The sequence below is a fragment of the Trichosurus vulpecula genome, chromosome 9, assembly GCF_011100635.1.
Source record: "Trichosurus vulpecula isolate mTriVul1 chromosome 9, mTriVul1.pri, whole genome shotgun sequence".
NCBI lineage: Eukaryota > Metazoa > Chordata > Mammalia > Diprotodontia > Phalangeridae > Trichosurus > Trichosurus vulpecula.
The window spans coordinates 193,785,113-193,805,922 of record NC_050581.1 but is presented as its reverse complement, the minus strand read 5'-3'; the positions used below and the strand labels follow the sequence as shown (position 1 = coordinate 193,805,922).

Here is a 20,810-nt window from a genome sequence, read left to right as displayed (position 1 = left end):
CGACTTGATTGGATTAGATCATATCAATGTAAGATGCCCTAATCTCTTTTCCATCCTTTCTGCATTATTTTTGTCAAAGCCCAACTTCGCTGGGGATTTATTTTGCAGCCACAAGTGTTGCCCCCAGGTTCTGTGATGGTGAAGTCATAAATTCACTCTGGTTTGATTGCTGGGTAATAAAACTACAAGTTCAGTGGAAAACAAAATGATGAAACCAATCGGGTAAGATTATCAAGGCGAACAAGAAACTCAAGGTAAGCATGCACATTGCCCATTCTAAAATTTCAGAGAAAGAAACTCTATTTCTCCATCTGCTTATAAAGAGTGTCCCATCGTTTCCCCCAATGGAGGCTCACCACGGGCTCCCTAATGCTGCTCAGGGTCACTACCCTGTTGGCTCTCGACCCAAGGAGACTCTCCAAAGGGACTCACCTTCTTCTGCAGCACGTTGATTTTCCTTTCCTTCACTTCCAGCATGTCCTTCATATCTCGGATCTCCCCAGCCAATGTGCCTTTCTCTTCTGTGAGGTCCTGTAGCTGTTTGGTCTTTTTGTTGAGAAAAGATTCTTTCTCCTCCAGTCGTAATCTCAGGGCATCAACCTAAAAACAGAGGATTGAAAAAGGAGTGGTGGAGATTTTAATAAAAAATAACCTGAATTTATCCCGATCTAGTCGATCATGAATTTCGACAGGTGGGCAATTTGAGATCAGAAAAGTTCAATTACTTGTTTATAGAAAGAAATTAAATAAAGAGGACAACTGAACTTCGCATGAGCCAAATTCCAACAGGACATAATAATAACCATAATTTTCTATAGCTCTTACTACATGCCAAGCATTTTATAAATACTATGTCCTTCGATCCTCACAACCATCCTGCAAAGTAAATGCTCTTTATTTTCCCCATTCTACAGATGAAAAAATTGAGGCAGGCAGGTGTTAAGTGACATGAATTGAAATCAGGTCTTCCTAACTCCAGGTCTGACACTGTACCCACTGAGCCACCTAGCTGAGAGAAAAATGGTTGGCTTGTCCCTAGAAGAGACATTCTTAGATCACATACCATCATCAGCACATCCTTGCTCAGGAGCACCTAAACCCAACTTGTTTTCATGATTACTTATGTTAAGATAATATTATTTGCTCTCACCCTACCCCCTAGTATGCTTGTGAGTGTGCAACACAGTGGGGGAAGGGGAAGATTAAAGTCCTAGATAATGTGACAACAATCAATTCAGACTGATGGACCATCTAAAAGTTGTGTTACTTTTAGCACCTCCTGCCCTCTTTGTCTACCTGCCTGCCATCATCACTGCCAAAGGAGAAGAGTGCCAGAGAGTCCTGAGGTGATTCTGAGGGTTTCTTTGTTTCCTGGGTCACCCAAAGACTGTTGTGGTTCTTGTTGTTGTGGTTTGTCCTTCATTCTCAAAAAGGACCAATGACCTCAGGAGGGTGATTTGCAAGTAAATTGGATTTAAGTGAGGTAGGGCTGTCCAAAGTTACCAGCCTCACTCTCTCCTCCAGAGTCATCGGGGTCCAGTGGCAAGACCCAGGTCAGGATGACCGGTGACAGCCTCAAATGCAATGGAAACCTTGGCCTTTTTAAACTAAGAGTCTTTCCCAGGTTTCAGTTTGTCTGAGGCAATATCCATTCAGTGATTAAAGGCTAGGTGAGACTTGAAAGAAAAAGATGGCCTAGTTTGCTTTCCCAAAAGTGAGGCTTGGACTGAGACCTTTTATTGGCTAGTCAGTGAGAGCCTGAGTGACTTGGGTTTAAAGACATAATCAAGTAACTCTATTTGAATCACAATGGGCTTTTTCAAAATCTGTTTTTTCAGAGCTACATTTCAAGAAATCATTAATGAAACCACATGAGACAAAAGAATTAATTGTCCCGGCTTTGGGAGATAAAAATGATAGAATAAATAAATAGGAAAGAAAAAACTCTAACCCCCAAATGCCAAGATACCTTGTGAAGTATAACGGATCAAAAACTATATTCCTTTGGACAGAGCACCCACATGTAAAGGTATGATTCCTCACACAGATAGAGAGACATAAAGAGGAAGAGGACGAAGAGGAAGGAGGAAGAAGCTGCCCAAAGATTATTTATGCACAGAATAGGTAGGCAAGGTCAGGTTGACCAGGTGGCCCAAATAACTGGAGGCAGTAGGCACATTGATGGGATCCCAGTGTAGTCTTAGTCATATCACTCTGTGACTCAATAAACTTTAGTGGCTCCCAATCACCTCTTCTGCTTGGTTTTACACAACTTCATATCCTGGCCCCATCCTGCCTCTCCAATCTTCTTCTATGCTCCTCTCTCCATTGCCTCTATGGCCTAGCCCTCCTAATCTGACTGCCCTTCTTCATGGCCCATTCTCCACCTCCCATCTCCTACCTTGCCCTGGCTACCCCCACCCCCATGCCTGGAATGCTCTTGCTCCTCACATCCACTTCTTGGAATCCCAGGCTTCCTTTAAGACTCATTTCCAGCACTGCCTTCTAGGAAGGCTTTTCTGATCTTCCCAACTATAAGTGCCCTCCCACCCCAAACCGCCTTCTAGTCACTCCTTATGCATTCTGTAAATACAAATGCATAGAGGAATATATCATTTGTGTTTACATACACATAAATATGTGTAAATACAAATATACTGTGTATATTATTTACAAATATATAAATAATGTGCATATACAGACAACACATTGTCTCCCTCATTAGAAGCTTCTTGAGGGCAGGGGCTGTTTCACTTTTGGTTCTGTATCCCCAGTGCTTAGCACAGTGCCTGGCCAATAGTAGACATCTGACCAATGCTTGTGGTACAGCGGCTAGAATGTTAGATTTGGAATCAGGAAGACCCAAGTTCAAATCCCTCCATAGACACTGACTCTATGGACGAGCGACTTCCCATCACTGGGTCTAAGTTTCCTCATCTGTAAAATGAGGATAGATGACAGCCTCTTCCTCCTAGCTCTAAACCTATGATTGCATGATTGAGTCCTGGGAAGTAACGAATACTTTGTTGTTGTTCAGTCCTTTCAGTTACGTCTGACTCTCTGTGATGCCATTGAGGGTTTTCTTGGCAAGGATACTCGAGTGGTTTGCCATTTCCTTCTCCAGCTCATTTTACAGATGAGGAAACTGAGGCAAAGAGGGTAAAGTGACTTGCCCAGGGTCACACAGCTAGTCAGTGTTTGAGGCCAAATTTGAACTCGGATCTTCCTGACTCCAGGCCCAGGGCTCTATCCACTATGCCACCCAGCTGGCCTTAGATTTGAACTCTATGAAGGAATAAATGTTTTGCTCAATATGAATTTAAATAAGATACAGAGTTTAAAAGGATCATAAACTGAGAGCTTGTATGGATATTAGAGACCATCAAGTCCCATATCCCACTGTTTTTTTAACAAATAAAAGAACTGAAGTCAATGAGTGATTTATTCAAGGTCTCTAAGTGGCAAGGGCGGGCTTTGAACCTAAATCCTCTGATCATGACCCCATGACCGTATCCATCACAGCAAATGGTCAAGGCCATGCTGGATTTCCAGTCCCATTCACCTCCAGTAATGGGGATACCATATCTCCGATCATGAAGGACAACAAGATACGCATGTAGAGACAGAGAGAGAGAGACAACGTAGAAAAAGAAATAGACACGGACAGAGACATAGAAACAGACAACGGAAAAATGAAAGTGAGTATCTTATGGGAGATATAGATAGACAAAGTCAGAGACAGACATACAGACCCAGACATACATATAGATATCTTCTCCAGAAACATCTACTTCCTATCATCCAGAATATCTACTCTTACGGGAAATATGGGTAGATAGACTTACTTATCGAGAAATAACAGCCCCTTGGTGAGAATAAATTTCAGTAGCAAAGCTCAGTTAAGTAACATTTAGGTCAACGAGTTAGGGAGTCCAAATATATTATCAAAGCAGTTACCAAGAAATTACACCAAGGGCTACAAGCGCAGCTGAAAGTGGGCAGAAGTCAATGTTCAGTTGTCATGGTGATGGTGACTCTAGGCAGCTTATTTCCAGAAAGATCCACCATCATGAATGAAACTGACATTTACAGAGCACCTACTGAATACTTCCTTCGAGTGTCACAACAGACTTTATTCCTGAGTTCTCTACTTCATATGATCATGAAGCTCAGATAATTTGAGTAACTTACCCATGCTCACAAAATTAACTAACTAGTAGGAGCTTCCCTCTCTCTACTCACTGTAAATGGGATAATCACAATACCTACCTCCCAGGGCTGTTGTGAAAATCCAGGGAGGAAGCCTAAAGTGCTCCGTTAAGAGCTAAATTATTCTTAAATTTAAAAAAACTATGTAAACTTTAAATCAATATTATCATAATGATACATTTTACACAGTTATATATGCATATGATTATGTAAATAATAATAATAATTTACAATCATTATCTCATATGGCCCTCACAACAATCCTGGGAGGTAGGTGCTATTACTATCTCCACTTTACAAGTGACAAACATGAGGCTGAGATAAGTGACTTGCCCAGGGTCATACAATTAGTTAAGTATCTGATTCAGGACTGAACTCAGTCCTTTATGACTCCAAACCCAACACTATTCACTGTACCAACTAAATGCCTTAATATACAGGGTATCTCGAAAGCCTTCATTCAGTTTTAAGCTTTAATAGCTTAAAATAAAATTTTGTATTTAAAATTTAAAGTATAATAGCTGAGAATTGCACTAAAACTTTTGGGACACCCTCTATAAATGGGAGCTTCAGCCATCAGCCTATGCAGCTACTCTCACCACATTAAAGGCATAAACTCCTTGAGCATTGCTGAGGCAAAATGGCCTATAGGCAAAAATCCTGGCTGGCCCCAACCGTGAGGCCTGATGTTTGACTCTGCTGTCCTGGAAACCCCTTTGGGGTTTCCCATTCGGTGTGGCTATCTATCCCCCACACTGGCAAGCCCAAAGGAGGCTTCACAGAAACAGCCCTTGTTCCTACCCTTGGGCTTCTATGATCCTTCTTTTAAAATCCAAACCCTATCCCTCACCACTCTTGACGACAGTCTGGCAGAAGGAGAAGCTCCGGCCCTGAGCAGTTCTAAGATTCAGGCACATTTTGAAGGAGTTCAGCAGCCCAGCCATAGGTGGATCTGGGGAAGTATGGAGCACAATCCAAGCCTAGGACAGCCCAGTGAGAGAGAACTTTATACACTTCAACTCAATTCCAGAAGCATTGATTAAGCCCGAGAGCCAAGTGCTAGAAATGTAGACAAAAGGAAACAGTGCTTGTCCTCAAGAAGTTTCTTCTCTACTATCTCACTAAGTTATGGGACAATGACAAAAGTCCCCTTCCCAGCCTTGCTCAGGAGTGGTCGGATTCCAGTAGCTGGCTACCAGACACCATTGACCACACCAAAAATTAAACACACCGAGAGGCAGCTTGGGTCACAACAGAAAGACACTAGTTTTAAAGTCCGAGCACTATGGTTCAGTTCCAGCTGTGTGGCCCCCGGGAAGTGATTTCCCACCTCTCTGAGCCTCAGTTTCTCTTTCTCTTAAAATAAACCAGAGGGATTCAGACTAGATGATCTTCTGCTCTAAATTTGCTGTGATCTAGTGAACCCCCTTCCCTCCTTTTTTTTTTCATTTCATTGATGTTTATAAGCCAGTCCCAAGGTTAGAATTGGCCTGGCAGATCCCAAGACAGAAGAGCCGGACATCACAGGCAGACTGACAAGAGAGCCAACTCTCAGAGTGAGCTGTAAAAATCCTAAAGCCAGAAAAATTCCATCATCCCCCAGAACAAAGGAATCAGGCAGCCCCTTGCGGGCAGAAAGAACGGGATCTTGGATCATGTGGTACCTGGGTTCGAATTCCAGAGGAAGGGAAGAAAAGGGAAGGACAAAAGAAAAGTAGAGAAACTGGAGAAAGAAAAAAAGGAGGGTGACAAAGAAAGGAAGATGAAGCCAGCCTTTCCCTGAATAAGACCATTCAATATACAGCTTGGGCTAGCTGAAAAAGACCACAAAATCATTCTAATCCATGTCCCCCTCCCATCCTTCAGAAGAGAAAAGCAAGGCCTGGGGAGGAAAAGAGACTTATCCAAAGTCACACAAACTAGAAATAAATAATGGAGCCATGACTGGAGCCCAGATCTGCAGGCCCTCTCCCCAGTGCTCTAGTGTTCCTTCCACACCATGCCTCTGAGAGGTCACTAGACAGGCAAGCATGTGTTCACTAAGTGACTTCTCTAATCTGGAGGAGAAACAGCTAGATGTACATACATACATACATACATACACACATACATACATACATACATATATATACATACTACTAGTACTGCTGCTGCTGCTGCCGCCACCATATTACTTTTGCTGCTGCTACTGCTACAAGATGTAAAATTAGTATTTAATTAATTTATGATTTATTAAATATTTATTTAAAATGTACCATTATTAAACCTATAGCTTATTGCCTGATAATATAATTATTTTGAAATTTAAATACTTATTAAATATTAATTCTTTTAATAGTAAATATAGATACATGTAAACAACACATGTAAATTAGCATTGACATAACATGTTATGTCATTAGTCCACATAACAACCCCATGGACAGATGTAATCACTATACACAAGTTCCTCCACATGCCCGCACACAGGTCTGACCACGCACACATCCTGAGACAGAACAAGGCATCATTGTGCTCTGGGAGCTGCCCTGAGTACAAAGCTATGCACTGGGGGAAGGTTAAAATAACAAATCAGAGGCAGGAATTCTGACCTCAAGGAGCTCCCTCCCAGGTGAGGGAGAAAGCACGTCTAGGGGCACAGAGCAAGAAACAGACCCAAAGGTGGCATGGCAGAGTGGCGCAAGTCAGTGGGTATGTACTGGGGACCAGTGCAGGCCAGCACTATGGCAAGCATTGATCTTGAGAGGTCATACAGACCAAACCATTAGATGCCAAAGGGCCATGACAGGACTCTCTGTCAGGGACTCTGGCTCGGACTCTTCCTACGTCCAGACTGACAACCTAACCTCAGAGGCTATGACCTTGGGGTAAGACACTGAGAAAGAAACTAGACTCTGTAGAAAGGGAGCTGACCTCACACCTGACTTCCTGCCCCTTCAGCATTTGAGAATGGCAAAGGTCCTTGAGGAGGGGGCCTGTGTGTGAGAGAACACCAGGCTTCATGGATGTCCTTCTGGACAGACTGTGGAAGAAGGAGCAGGTCAGTCATGAGAGGGAGCTCCCAGAGCATTGAAAGACTGAGAGGGAGGCTGCCAGTAGGTGAGTGATCCACTATGGCCGATTCATGAAAGGGCCTGGAGCACAGTCACAGAAAGTGAGAAGACATGACTGGCATCACTGGGGAAAGGACCCATATGTCAGGGAAGCATGGCATCATGGAAAGAGCACTAGACACAGTCTCAGAAAGACCTGGATTCAAATCCAGCTACAAAGATTTAATGAATCATGTGACCTTGGACAAGTTACTCGGCCTTTCTCAACCTCAACCACACAAGTCTTCTCAGCTGAACAACAGAAACGGTAATAGCACCTACCTCGTAGATTTGTTGAAGGACAATAGCCAGCACTTATATAATTTGCACATTATCTAGGAAGATCTTCACAATAACCCTGAGAAATAGGGGTCATAGTCTCCATTTTATAGAATAAGAAACTGAGTCTGAGGGAGGTTAACTGACTTGCCCAGCTGGCAAGTCTATGAGGCAAGATTCACACTCGGTTCTTCTTGTCTCAAACACTAACACTCCATATACCATCTACCATCGTCCACTCAGCTGCCTAGAAAAAGCTAAAAGTACTGTCTATGTCACATCAGTCACTGCTGTCTTTGACAAAATCAAGGCTCTATCAAAGTATTCCAAGTTGGCCAAGTTCGTGATTGACATATAGCTCATTTGGTCTTCATGCCATCCATTGAAGAAAAGGAGTTCAGGCATTCATATCTCCACCTTCCAGCATAGCATCATGCCTGGCATACACGAGGCACTTAATAAATGCACACAGTAAGAGCTTAATAACTGCTAGTTTCCTTCCTCCTTCCCTCTGTCCCTCCCCATGAACATATCTGTCTTTGCATGGCCATGGTAATGACTGAAAAGCTTAACAACGTCCTGGTGCCACATGGAAGCCATGCTTCAGAATTGTTTCCAATAGTCTGCTGGATTCCACAGGGTCCCTACAGTTCCTATAACAGTCCTCTCTATGCTTTGAAGTTGTCCAAGGCAGAGTTAGTGTCCTGGATCAAGCCTATATTTGAGTACCACAGTCTAGCTAGTAGTCCTAGTCCAGAAGGAATGACCCCATCTCCAAAGAGAGAAGAGTATAAATTACCAACCACAGGAGAGCCTAATCATATCTCCACCTTCCAGCATAGCATCATGCCTGGCATACACGAGGCACTTAATAAATGCACACAGTAAGAGCTTAATAACTGCTAGTTTCCTTCCTCCTTCCCTCTGTCCCTCCCCATGAACATATCTGTCTTTGCATGGCCATGGTAATGACTGAAAAGCTTAACAACGTCCTGGTGCCACATGGAAGCCATGCTTCAGAATTGTTTCCAATAGTCTGCTGGATTCCACAGGGTCCCTACAGTTCCTATAACAGTCCTCTCTGTGCTTTGAAGTTGTCCAAGGCAGAGTCAGTGTCCTGGATCAAGCCTATATTTGAGTCCCACAGTCTAGCTAGTAGTCCTAGTCCAGAAGGAATGACCCCATCTCCAAAGAGAGAAGAGTATAAATTACCAACCACAGGAGAGGTATTAGATGCACTGGGCAGAATTCTGCCCTTGACCAACAACAGGAAGGGTCACTGAAATGCAGCTATCGATCGATCAACAAGCATTCCTTGAGCACCTACTCTGCACCAAGTAATGTGCTAGGCAGTTATGGATACAGAGACAAAGAATGAGAATCCCTACTCTCAGGGAGCTTACTGGACTCAGCCCCTCCCTGCCAGATGTGCTCCCTCCACCATAACTGCATCTTCCAGAGTGCGGCAAAGATCAAAAGCTAGGCAGGCCATGGCAGTGATTTCCCAATGTGTCATGAAGACTGAGAAGCAGAGATGGCCAGGATCCATAGCCCATTCACTGCACCCAAATTCAAAATGGCAGGCTTGATGGGCCAGCCCGGACCAGGGCGCCCCCAATGGGAATATGTGCCAGGTGAGTTCTCACGTTGGGAGAGCATGTTTTCCACATACAGGAAAGCATGTTCTCAGCTTCAAAGGAATCGGAGCAGGAGCCCATCAATCATGTCCGCTCTATCTTTGGAGTCTTGTTCAACCTCCTGAAATCACCAACCAAACCTGGAGTTTTTAAATCAAGACACAACTGGAGCCCTGAACCGCATCCAGCTTTTGACTGATGCTAGCCTGGTTTGCAGTAAGCAAGGATGACATCATTTCTGCAGTCAAATTTGAACTTCCAGATGGTGTGAAACCGCAGGCAGACAAACGGCCTTCTGGTTTGGGGGAGCTGAAAAGCCAAGGGACGAGAGCACGGGCAGAGCATTTGTGGGCGTGAGCACCAGGGGGTTGATCCACCCAGGACAACTTCTACCACCAATTACTTTAGATCAGCTCCAGACTAATAAAAGTCTCTGCCACTAACCTTCTGCATTTTCTAGAGTGTATGCAAAAAATAATCAGAAAGAGGAAAAAAGTCTGGGTTGTATTTCAGCATCAGGTAGACGTATAAAAGTTTAAGAAGATGTATTTTGGTCTCTGAGCTCTTTTCTCTTTGACTTTTCACTCAACACCACATAATTTTAAGCGTCCTTGACTCTTGCTCAAACTTTGGCAGCACGTTGACTAAGAAAACTTGGCAAACTCAAGAGTACCATCATTCCTTGGAAAAACAAAAGGAGAAGGCAGACCTCTCCCTATCACACAAAGACACGTAACTGGGTTTTCCATTCTTCTATCTCATTCTTCTCTTCCCATCCAGGCCTTTTAACAAAGACCTGAACATGTAGTACTCTACCTGGCAGCACAGAACACGTTGCTAGCGTGATGCTTTGAAAAGAAAGGGAGAAGTCCGTGAAATTGGCCCAAATTGCCAAAGTTGAAGCAATGGGCCATTAATCTTCATGTCAGCACCCAGGACTTCAGGCCAGTTCCAATGGTGAGCAGCATTTTCTGAGGTTCTTTGTTAACATGGTGTGACCTTTTGCAGGTCTTGGGGGGTGGGGAAGTTTAAAATTAATTTCTGGGGTTGGGATGGACCTCTTAACAATTCAAACACAAGATAATGCTCCAGAAAGAGTGAAAAAGGCATGGATGTCTGGCCTCAGAACAGTAAAGAATTCCATTTAGAGGAAATGTAGCCTAATGGCATAGAATGTTAGCATCAGGGTCAAAAAAGCTCAGACAATTACTGCATGGCCGTGAGAAGGTCATTTCATCTCCCTGGGCCTAGCTCCCGTTTCTTCCTCTGTAAAATGAGAACATTGGACTTGACCTCGAAGGTCCCCCCAGCTCTAGTCCATGACCCCAAGATCCTATAAAACAGCATGATCTTTCACACTCAGGTCATCTAGTGTCATGACCCGTTTGTTTTTTAAGAGGCAAAATACTACTGGTTTTACAGCAATCGCCCATACTTTGGAACGGACAAGCTATGAAATCCTGGGGAAGAAAACTGGGAAAGTTGTTGAAAATCTTCCCAGCTTGGTCTCCTTTACTCAATGCCACACTTTCTGTTTTCTTCAGAAACTGCAGGGGAGTACACGAAAGTTTTTAATTACTTTGATGGAAATTGGAAGGAAAAGATGATTTCTACCTTGGGTATATGCAGAATGTTCAAAGAGCGAAAAACGGTTTGACTAACGTGGATGAAAGAATCCTCTGCAGTGACATCAAATGGCTGATTCCTTGACCTTGAGTAGAAAAGCCAGGCCCTTTAGCCTGGATTTGAATTTGCCCCACCTCCTGGCCTAGAGGATCTGGGTGTGCAGAGGGCTTTGCTGCAGGGACAGGCAAGTGAGGGAATGATGGGGAGACCCCGAGTCTATGGCTCACTGAGATACCTGAACGATGCTAGAAAGCAGCTTTGGGCCATCTCAGACCCAGAGCAATATCCTTGTTAGCCAAGGTTACAGGAGAAGGCTAGCCTCAATATTTCTGGTGAGCTGCCCAAGACCAGGGTTGGGGCTCCATGTTGTTTGTGCTTTTGAAGTCACAGGACTGAAGAGTGACATCACCTAATGCAGAGAGAGAGAGAGAGAGTGTGTGTGTGAGTGTGTATGTGTGTGTGTGTGTGTGTGTGTGTGTGTGTGTGTGTGTGTGTGTAGCCCAATGGGGAGCGCACAGATCCGGAGTCAAAGACCTGGGTTGAATCTTTCATCTCCATACACATGCTAGATGAGTTTGAGCCAATTCCTTGGTGCCTCAGTCTCCTCTTCTCTAAAATGGGAGTAAAAAATAGCTATACTATCTGGGAGGGAGGATGAAATAGCCGAAAAAGTGAAGAATTTGGATTCACAGGCTGTGAGTTCAAATCCTGACTCTGTACTTTACTATCCATGGAATCTTGGACAAGTCACTTAACATTCTGGGCCTCAGTTTCTGCATCTGAAAAATGAGGGGATGAGACTAGAGGACCTCTGATTTCCCTTTCAGTTCTTTAGTTATGATCTATGAAGCCATTCAATCCATCTGGGCCTCAGTTTCTCCATCTGTAAAGAGAGACAGACTAAATGCCCACTGGGTTCCCCTTCAGGACTATATCTATAATCCAATCATCTTGCTAATTTCAGTGGGGCTGTGGTGAGGATCAAATTAAATGACAGCTGCACAATTGGCTTTTTTAAATGCAAAGTGCCAAACAAATGTCATCAGTACAGTTAGTTATTGTTACTAGTATGTGAACTGTCCCATTTTTACTTTCTTCTGATAGAATCCTGAGAGGCTGTGTGTTGTAGCGGACAGGGGGCTGCCTTGAAGGCAGGAGGGCCCAGCTGCGAGGCCTTTCTCTCACTGCCAGTATCCCAGCTTACTAGGACCCTAAGCTACAAACTATCATCCCATCTGCTTTTGGAGAAGGAAACCTCCAACCTGGGAATTCCCTATAACAAGGAAATCACAAGTCTGCATGATCAATCAATCAATATTTATTAAGTGGCACCCACTACATGCCAGGCACTATGCTATGTACTAGAGATACAAAAAGAAATAAAAGATATTCCCTTACCCTACAAACTAATGGAAAACCACTGAAAAGGGAAAAAAAACAAAATCCTAGACTAATGGAGTTGGAAAGAACCTTAGAAATAATCCAGATGGGTAAACTGAGGCACAGAGAGGCAGTGTGACTTTGGCGAGGTCATACAGTGAGTTAATAGCAGGCCCTCTTCCCCCTGTGCTGATCTCACTAGTCAGGGCCCTACAGACAGAGAGTACAGGATGTGTCACTGGCTGCCAGGACTCCAGCCAGCATGAGCCATGGGAGGTCTGCCTGGGTTTGTGAGCTCTGGCCTATGAGGGCTTGCGTTGTTGATGGAAAAGCATTCAACATTCTCAAGACTCTTTTAAGAGCCATTTCACATAAAATCTGCCACTGATGAGGGCTTCAAGTTGAAAAACAGCCGCCATCAGCAATCCCCCCATGAAAACAGATCCAGAAGCTACAAAGGGCATCCCCTGCCGCTCAAAATGGCATCATGCCATCTTCCTCCTTCTCTGGAGATTCCAGCATTTTCAACTAACTCTCTTCAGAGAGGCCCAGCCCACTATCTCTGGTTCAGCATCTTCAATGAACTCTCTTTGTAAAGACCCATCTCACTGTCTCCAGTTCGGCAAACAGAGTTAAATGATATTGGAACCAGAAAGCATCCTCTACTGCGCTCAGTTCAAATGCTGCCCCTACACAAAGCAAGCCCTCCCCGTTAGTGTTAGCGTCAGCCTCCTCGACCAAACGTCGCTCACATACATATGCGCTTTCATGACCTCCTCATGTAGAGCTAGGAGGGTATATTAGGAAGGCAGAATTGATGATTTCAAAGAGAATCTCATATGTGCCTAAAAGGTTCGGAACCGCAGGATATAAGGAATTCTCTAGGCAGAAGGCAGGAGAACTAAAGCATGTATTTACACTCCACAGTAACAAGCCCACAAACCAGCGTCCCCATTTTGATATTTTCATCAAAAGCTTCCAGGCCCAATAAGTCCGCCTCACAAGGGTAACCAGGAGGCCACAGAGAAGCGAGATGGTATAAGGCAAAATCGTATACATGCTTCCCCTCTACGGTAAGAAGATTACCCACTAGCCTCCAGTCAGCTTTGCTACCGGCAGCTCAGCTTTGGCTGTAGGCATCTCTCGCTCCAACCGGAAAAGGAAGAGAGAATCTTCAAGCTGTCCTCTCCCCTCTTATAGAGTTTTTGACATCATCAAGCACCTCCTGAACGACCAGGGCCAATTGGTTCTTGACTTGGCCCCTCCCCCTAGCGTAGACCAGGTTAACATACCTCCCCTCAGCCAGCCCCATGACTCATCACACAGGAAGTTCTCTGATTCCTGGCATGGTCGCTGGGCTTCCTGCCCTGGAAGAGCAAGCCCCAGTGTCCAGGGAAGCTCAATGAGGTAAGCTGAGTCATTCAAAGAAAACAAAGTCCATTCTGGTTACAGAGGGACCTTAGAGGCAATCTGCTCTAACTTCCTCGTTTCGTAGAGGAAAAGATTTGTGTCCAGAGAGATGAAGGGCACACACATAGGGAGAAGCAGACGGCATGGGAAACTCAGGCACTCCAAGGGGCACAGCACAGACTTCCTGCACTGTACCGGGCTGCTGGATGATCTGCCCAGGAGGATACAAGCTCCTTAAGGACCAGAACAAGTCAGCCCTTTACCTTCATGTGCCCAGCACCTAGCTCTGGAGGAGGAAAGCAAGACAGTTGGCAAAGGACATTCTCACTTTTTAAAGGACAGCTGGATGTACAGTCTTGTGGCAACTCTAGCCTAATTCTAGAAAGTTCCCTGATGACTAGGAAGTTTGCATTGCTGACCATCTGCAGGGGCTGAGGGATGAGAGCTAAGCAAACCATCATCCCCATTGACATATGAGTCTTTTCTTGGTACCCTAAGACTTGTTCAGTGAGTGGGGAGTTGCAGGGGAGAGGGTGAGGGAAGAAATTCAAAATACATTCTCAATAGTTTTTAAAAAGTCTTTATTATATTCCCAAATATTTGCCTGTGATTTAATCAGTGAGGGGAACTTCCATTGTAGAAATTCCTTCCACCCACATAGATTGCAACCAGAATCACAGACTCACAGGACCTCAGACGTGGAAGGGATTTCAGGCACCATCTTTTACTGTTCAGCCATTTCAGTCATGTCTGACTCTCCAGGACCCTATTTGGGGTTTTCTTGGCAAACATACTGGAGTGATTTGCCATTTCCTTCTCTAGCTCACTTTACAGATAAGGAAACTGAGGCAAACAGGGTTAGTGACTTGCCCAGGGTCACCCAGCTAGTAAATGTCTAAGACTGGATATGAACTCATGAAGCTGAGAGGCCATCTACTCCTACCTATATCTGAAAGAATCCACTCCACAGCACACCTAAGAAGAGGTCTTCCAACCTCTGCTTGAAGACTCCACTAGGCAATAACCCACCATCCACCTCTACCACCTACCACCATAGGGCTTTGAGTCAGTCCCTTCCCCTGAGTCCCTGGGTCTTAGTCAATTAAATGAGTCAGATGTGACAGTCCCTGAAGTCCCTCCAGCTCCATATCTGTGAACCTAAGATCTCCCAATGTAGCACCATCTGCTTCTGGAATCCATCTATGGTTTATCAGACAAATCCTAGGGAGTCACCTCCACTCAGAGACTTTCAATGACTTGTCCATAGTCACAGAGCTAATAAGTATCAGATGGAACATCTGATCCCAGGTTACCCTGACTCCTTGCCCAGCAGCACTCCATCTACCATTCAACACTGGTTCCATTTCTTTATTATGGAACACCTCATAATAGACAGCATGCCATTTTCATAGATCCAAAATCTGCCCTCAATATAAGACAAAGGAACTTGGTTGAATAATGACTCCCCAAGAAGGAGTGTGGTATAACAGATAGAGGGATAGCCTTGGCAGCACAAAGACTTTGGTTTACAGGACTGCCTCTGATACATATTGGCTGTACGATTCTAAGCAATCTCAGTTCCCTAGGCAACTCTCAATAATTATAACTAATAAAGAAAGAGTTGATCTGCATCGGTAGATGGAATTTCCTCCCTGAGAATTCTCTGCACCAATGAAATCACAGGTCCAGGAAAAAAATCACCTCCCAAGAGTCACTTGGGACAGGAAGGCAAAGATGGGTTGCAATTTGCATGGTCAGAGGGCATCCCCACATGGGTAAGATCATACACCTACTGAGATCTGAATGATTCCCTATGCCAACCTGGTACTGTAAAATATTGGGTAGGTGTTTTCTCATCATGATTCTCAATGGCTGCACAACGCATCCATGAATCTATAAATCACCTGGCCAAGATTTTCAGGTTGTAACAGTGACCCGCTGTCCTTGCTGCTGTTTCCAGAACGATGCCACCTCATTGAGAGGAGCCGAGGCGGGCGAGGCCTGTTTTACATCTTCCATTCTGAAGAATTCAGATCATATGTGGGGCAAGGGAGGCAGCCAACTTTCGAAAGCCTGTTTTCATACTCACATTTTTGGCTACTTCCAGCACTAAAATTAGGTGGTTTTAAGTGACTAGTCCAAAGTTCAGAATTTAATGTTTAGTTCAGTTCCAGCAAATTTCAGAAAGCACGTGGGAATTGTAACTCATGTGTTAATACTTAGAGTTTTTGTTAATAAAACTCCCAACACTAACCTTACCTCATTGAACTTACCTCACTGGGTTTTATGCTCACTTAAAACTATAGCTGTCATAATGCTGTTGAATTACTGCAAGAGGAAGCCGGTCATTCCAAAGTCAGTGTTACTTTGCAACATAATGAGAGCTGTAAATTCAAAATACTTAAAACCAATTTGCTGAGGCATCAATCTCAAGGCTTCCTAACATGAGGGAAGACCATCTTCGCATCTCACACTGGTTTGCAAAAAAAAAAAAAGGTAAATATCCTCTCTACCCACCCCCAAAAACACACACACAAAGAAATAAACACCCACATTCATAGGACACACTTGGCCTTGAACTGTCTTTGATATGTTTACTATCCAAACATTATGCCACCTATTTTCAATATTGCTTTCCCCTTCTAGAAGCAGCGTGGCTTAGTGCATGGTCATCCATAATGTATTTGGGTTCGAGTCCTGCCTCTGACACCTATGGCGGCTGTGGGACACTGGGAATGTCATTGAATTTTTCAATGCTCCTGGCAGTTTTTAGGATGATAAGTGGCAGAGAAGGTAGTGATTTGAATCTGCAGAGTGAGGTCTTCAGCAGGGAGTTCCTTATGACAATGAAATTACAATCCTGCCACTACATCCTTTTCCCCTTTTGATAATAATAATGATAATGATGAGTGATAACTAGCTGGCACTTATATAGTGCCTACTATGTGTCAGGCACTGTGCTAAGCACTTCACGATTATCTCATTTGATTCTTGCAACAATGCTGGGAAGTAGGTACTATAATCTTCTCTATTTTACAGATGAGGAAACTGAGGCAAACAGGGTTGAGTGACTTGCCCACAGTCATATAGCTAGCAAGTACCTAAGGCCAGATTGGAACTACAAAGATGGAGTCTTCCTGACCATTATACCATCCAGCTGCCTCAGTAGTAATAGCTAACATTTGTGTGGCACTTGAAGGTTTACAAAATATTTTACATGTACTGTCTTCCATTATGGTCATCATAACCTTGGGAGAAGCTATTATCACTATTAACGCCATTTTGCAGATGAGGAAATGAGTCTGAGAAAAGTTAAATGCCTGGACCAGGGTTACACAATTGTGATGTATCTGAGTCAAGATTCAAAAGCTGCCTTCCCTAATATAGGAGCAGACAAACACTGCCCTGGGACCACCTGACCGCGGGGCCATGAATGCATAATCATCATTTGGTGGTCTGCTGAGCAAGGCATTTCAATGAATCTGAAAAGGAAAACTTGTGTTTTGGGGGATGCCTCACCTGACTCAGGACTGCCTATTGGAGAGGTGGGAGGGTAGAGGAGGAGGTGGGGAGGGGGAAGGAGGCAGAGGAGTAGGGAGCAGAGGAGAGGAGAGGAGACCCTTGAGGCACCCTCACAGTTGAGGGCAATATAGACTTGGATGAGAAGGACAGACCAAGAAGGAGCAGTCAAAAAAGAATCCAGAGAGAATGGTGTCACAAGGCACTATTTCCTTACCCAGAATAGATAAAGTATCCCGGAAAAGAAGATAGTCAGCAGTGGCAACGTTGATAAGGATGAGGATCGGGGAAAACTTACGAATCTTCAGCATTGGTAGTTGAGACCATTGCTAATTTTGGAGTATGTGGTTTTCGTTGAGTAATGAGAACAGAAGCTAGATTGCAAAGGGAAAATAAGGGGTGATGATGTTGGATACCAAAAGTGAAATCACAGTCTTTCATGTCTCTGAGCCTCAATTTTCCCATTTGTAAAATAGAAGAAAATGCTACAATGCCATCCTTACAGGGTCACTGTGAGGCTCCAATGAGACCCGTATGAAGTACTTCACAATGCCTATAACATGATATAAGATGATGGTATGTATTGCTGGTGGCGTTTTACCCACTTAAGAGAAGAAGCTTTAGAGGTGACTGACAAAATCACCAACACAAGGAGTCCATGGTCAATACCAATTTTCCAAGAGGGAATCTTTTTCTAGGAGCCATATATCCACGGAGCCACATTTAGCATCAGCCAAAGTACATGAAATGTCGGCACAGAATCCCCACCCCAGATAACCTAAAACCCACACCAGAGCCATTTGAAGAAGAGAAGCCATGAGACAGACAGTCACAAGATGAGAGCAAGCCAACAGAACAGACCACCAGCGCAGACACCCACTGTACCCTGCAGGCAGAACACTTTACGGTTAATATCCTATGGTAGAAGGTCCCCAATTTCCTCCATTCAATTCAGTTCAGCATGCATGTCTCATTTGATTACTATGTACAAGGCTCTGGTGATATAGATACAAAATGAAAAAGACTCCCTTTAAGACCTCACATCCTATGGGGGGGGAACAATACGAGCACAGATTAGTAAATATACAATCATTTTAAGAGAAGGTGGGGAGCACTAAACAACAGAGGAGACCAGAAAGAAACCTCATATAGAACACGGCACTTGACTCGTGGAACATAAGAGGCTCTAAAGCATGAAGGAGTAACCTCCAGAAGGCAGTAGAGAGGGGCATGGTGAGAGTGAGCAGGCTGAAGTTCATTACAAAGAACAAGGACAGAGAACCAGACCATAGACTCGGGACATGTGGAGCTTGAGATGCCTTAGAATCACCTCATGAGGCAACAGAGTGTGGCTCCTTCCCAAGGACCAGCGTATATGATTAAAGACATACCCATCTGCATGCAAACCATCCAAACACAGTTTGGTTTTTTCAAACTATGGACACTCATTGCACTAATCTACTCAATTCAAAGACGTCTTATTTTTTCATGTCAACTAGATAAGTAAAGCGATATTTCTCAATCATCTTAATGCGTATATACCTTTGAAATTTCACAAGACATTTTGATTTCAGGACCCTGGTACAATCATCTCACTGACTTTCAAGACTAATTCCAGGGTTTCTGAAAGAAACAGAATCAGTGAACCTTTTACGAAGTCAGCAAGGGCCAGACAAGATGGAAGGCTTCTGCTAGAGGCAGTATAGGGCAGTATTGAAAGCTGAAGACATGGAATTAGGAGAGATCTGAATGTGAATCTTGAACAAAGTATGTCATCACTTTGGAAAGTAATTATAAACAGGTCTCTTCTGACTCTCCAAGTCTGGGACTCTGGTTGGACAAGAGTCAGCTGTACCCCACTTAGATCAAGGAGAAGTACGGGGATTGTTATTTTTGCAACAGAGATCACAAATTAGTTTGAGAATGGTAGCATGAGATTTTCAGGACAAGCCCCAGAATGACTTTCTGGCTATTTGCTTTGTATAGTGAGCTCATTGTGCCTACAAATCTTGTTGGCTGGGCATTTACCCAATTTCAATGGAAGATATTGGCAAAAGACAGGACTAAAGAAAAGCATAGGAAACATGGCTCCAAACGCATGTGAAAATCATGGCCTAACCTTAAACAACTGCTAATTTTGCAAGAGGAAAAAATGTGTTGACAACATCCCTTCTAGCTGAAACACTAGAAAAAAAGAAAGGAAGAAAGAAAGGGAAAAAAAAACAACTAAAGCAGTAATCAGAAAGGAAGTGTGTCTGAGCTGCAGGGGGAAAATGTGTCTAGCAATTAATGCCTTCTGATGACTGATAAACCAAATGCACTCAGTGAAGCTCTACCCTCTGTGGGATTACAACAGGCCAAACAGGTTGTGGGTAAAGATAAGATCAGGGCACAAGGAAACTAAGTACCTGGCAATCTTTCCTTGTGGCTATAAGAAAACAAATAACTAAAATATATAAAGATTTTAAGGTTACAAAGGGTTTTATAAATATTGTCTCATTGGATCTGCTTGGCCATTTGGGAAAATAGGTGCCATTGTTATTCCTATTTCACAAATGAGGAAACTGAGGCAGAGAAAGTTGAGCTGTCTAGGAAAGTGTCTGAGGTGGGACTTTAATCCTGCTGTGCCTGACTCCAACCAGTACCACTGTTCCATTCACTCCATGGCCCAGCTGCCTTCAGTTAATCCCTGAAGTCTACAGCCTTGTCTTTGGGACTCTTTTATTTTAGAAAGCCTTCCAAAGGAAAGCAAAGGTCACAAAACACCACACTGGTGTCATACCAGAAAAACTCCACACCCTTTTTAAATAGGGTTCCTCGAGAGTCTACTCAAGGGGAATGGAGATGTGGTCTTCGTATGCTTTAGCAAACCCTCAACAAAGGTCTTTGGATTACTCTCATGGAAAAGGAAGGGGACAGCTGAGCAGATGATTGTAGAGTCCAGTGGATACAAAGGTGGTGGAATGACTGGAATCATAGAGTAATCATTAATGAGTCAATGTCAACTTGAAGGAATTAAGACATAGTGGACAGGGCGCCAGACATAGTGTCAGGAAGACTTGGGTTTCAAGTTTATTTATTAATAAATTATTAATGCCTTCCTCCAGAATTTTTAAACAAGTCATTTAACCTCCATGTCCTCAGTCTTCCTATCTATAAAATGAAAAGATAGGACTCAATGGTTCTACCATTATTCGACCCTGTAGAGGTTAGTTGCTAGTGAATATGCTACAGAAATCTGCCCTTGGGCCTGTATCACATCATTCTGAATGTAATTTAAGGATGAAAGTGGAAGGAGGACCAGAGACAGGGGGCAGGGAGAGATAGAGACAGAGAGAGAGACAGAGAGGGAGAGGGGGAGGGGGAGAGAGAGAGAGAGAGAGAGAGAGAGAGAGAGAGAGAGAGAGAGATTAGAACAAATCTGCAAAATTTTTATAGCATTGTTTTTGCTATAAAGAACAGTAGAGGGGGTGGAGACAAAATGGTGGAGAGAAGACAGGAAGTTGCCTGAGCTCTCCCTAGTTTCCCTTGGAAACAACTTTAAATCAAGCCTCTAAAAGAACTCTGGAGCAACAGAATCCACAAAAAAATTGAGCAAAACAACTTCCCATCCCAAGATAACTTAGAAGGACTTCAGAAAAGGTCTGTCTCACTTAGG

At 43.7% G+C, this 20,810-nt stretch overlaps 1 protein-coding gene across 1 annotated transcript in view; it reads right to left on the bottom strand.

The window, feature by feature from the left end:
- ERC2 (ELKS/RAB6-interacting/CAST family member 2) overlaps positions 1–20,810 on the bottom strand; it is a 254,252-nt gene that overhangs the window by 137,205 nt on the left and 96,237 nt on the right. The window contains exon 5 of the mRNA XM_036739687.1: positions 433–600. Coding sequence (XP_036595582.1) covers positions 433–600 — 168 coding nt within the window. The remainder of the gene's footprint in view (positions 1–432; positions 601–20,810) is intronic.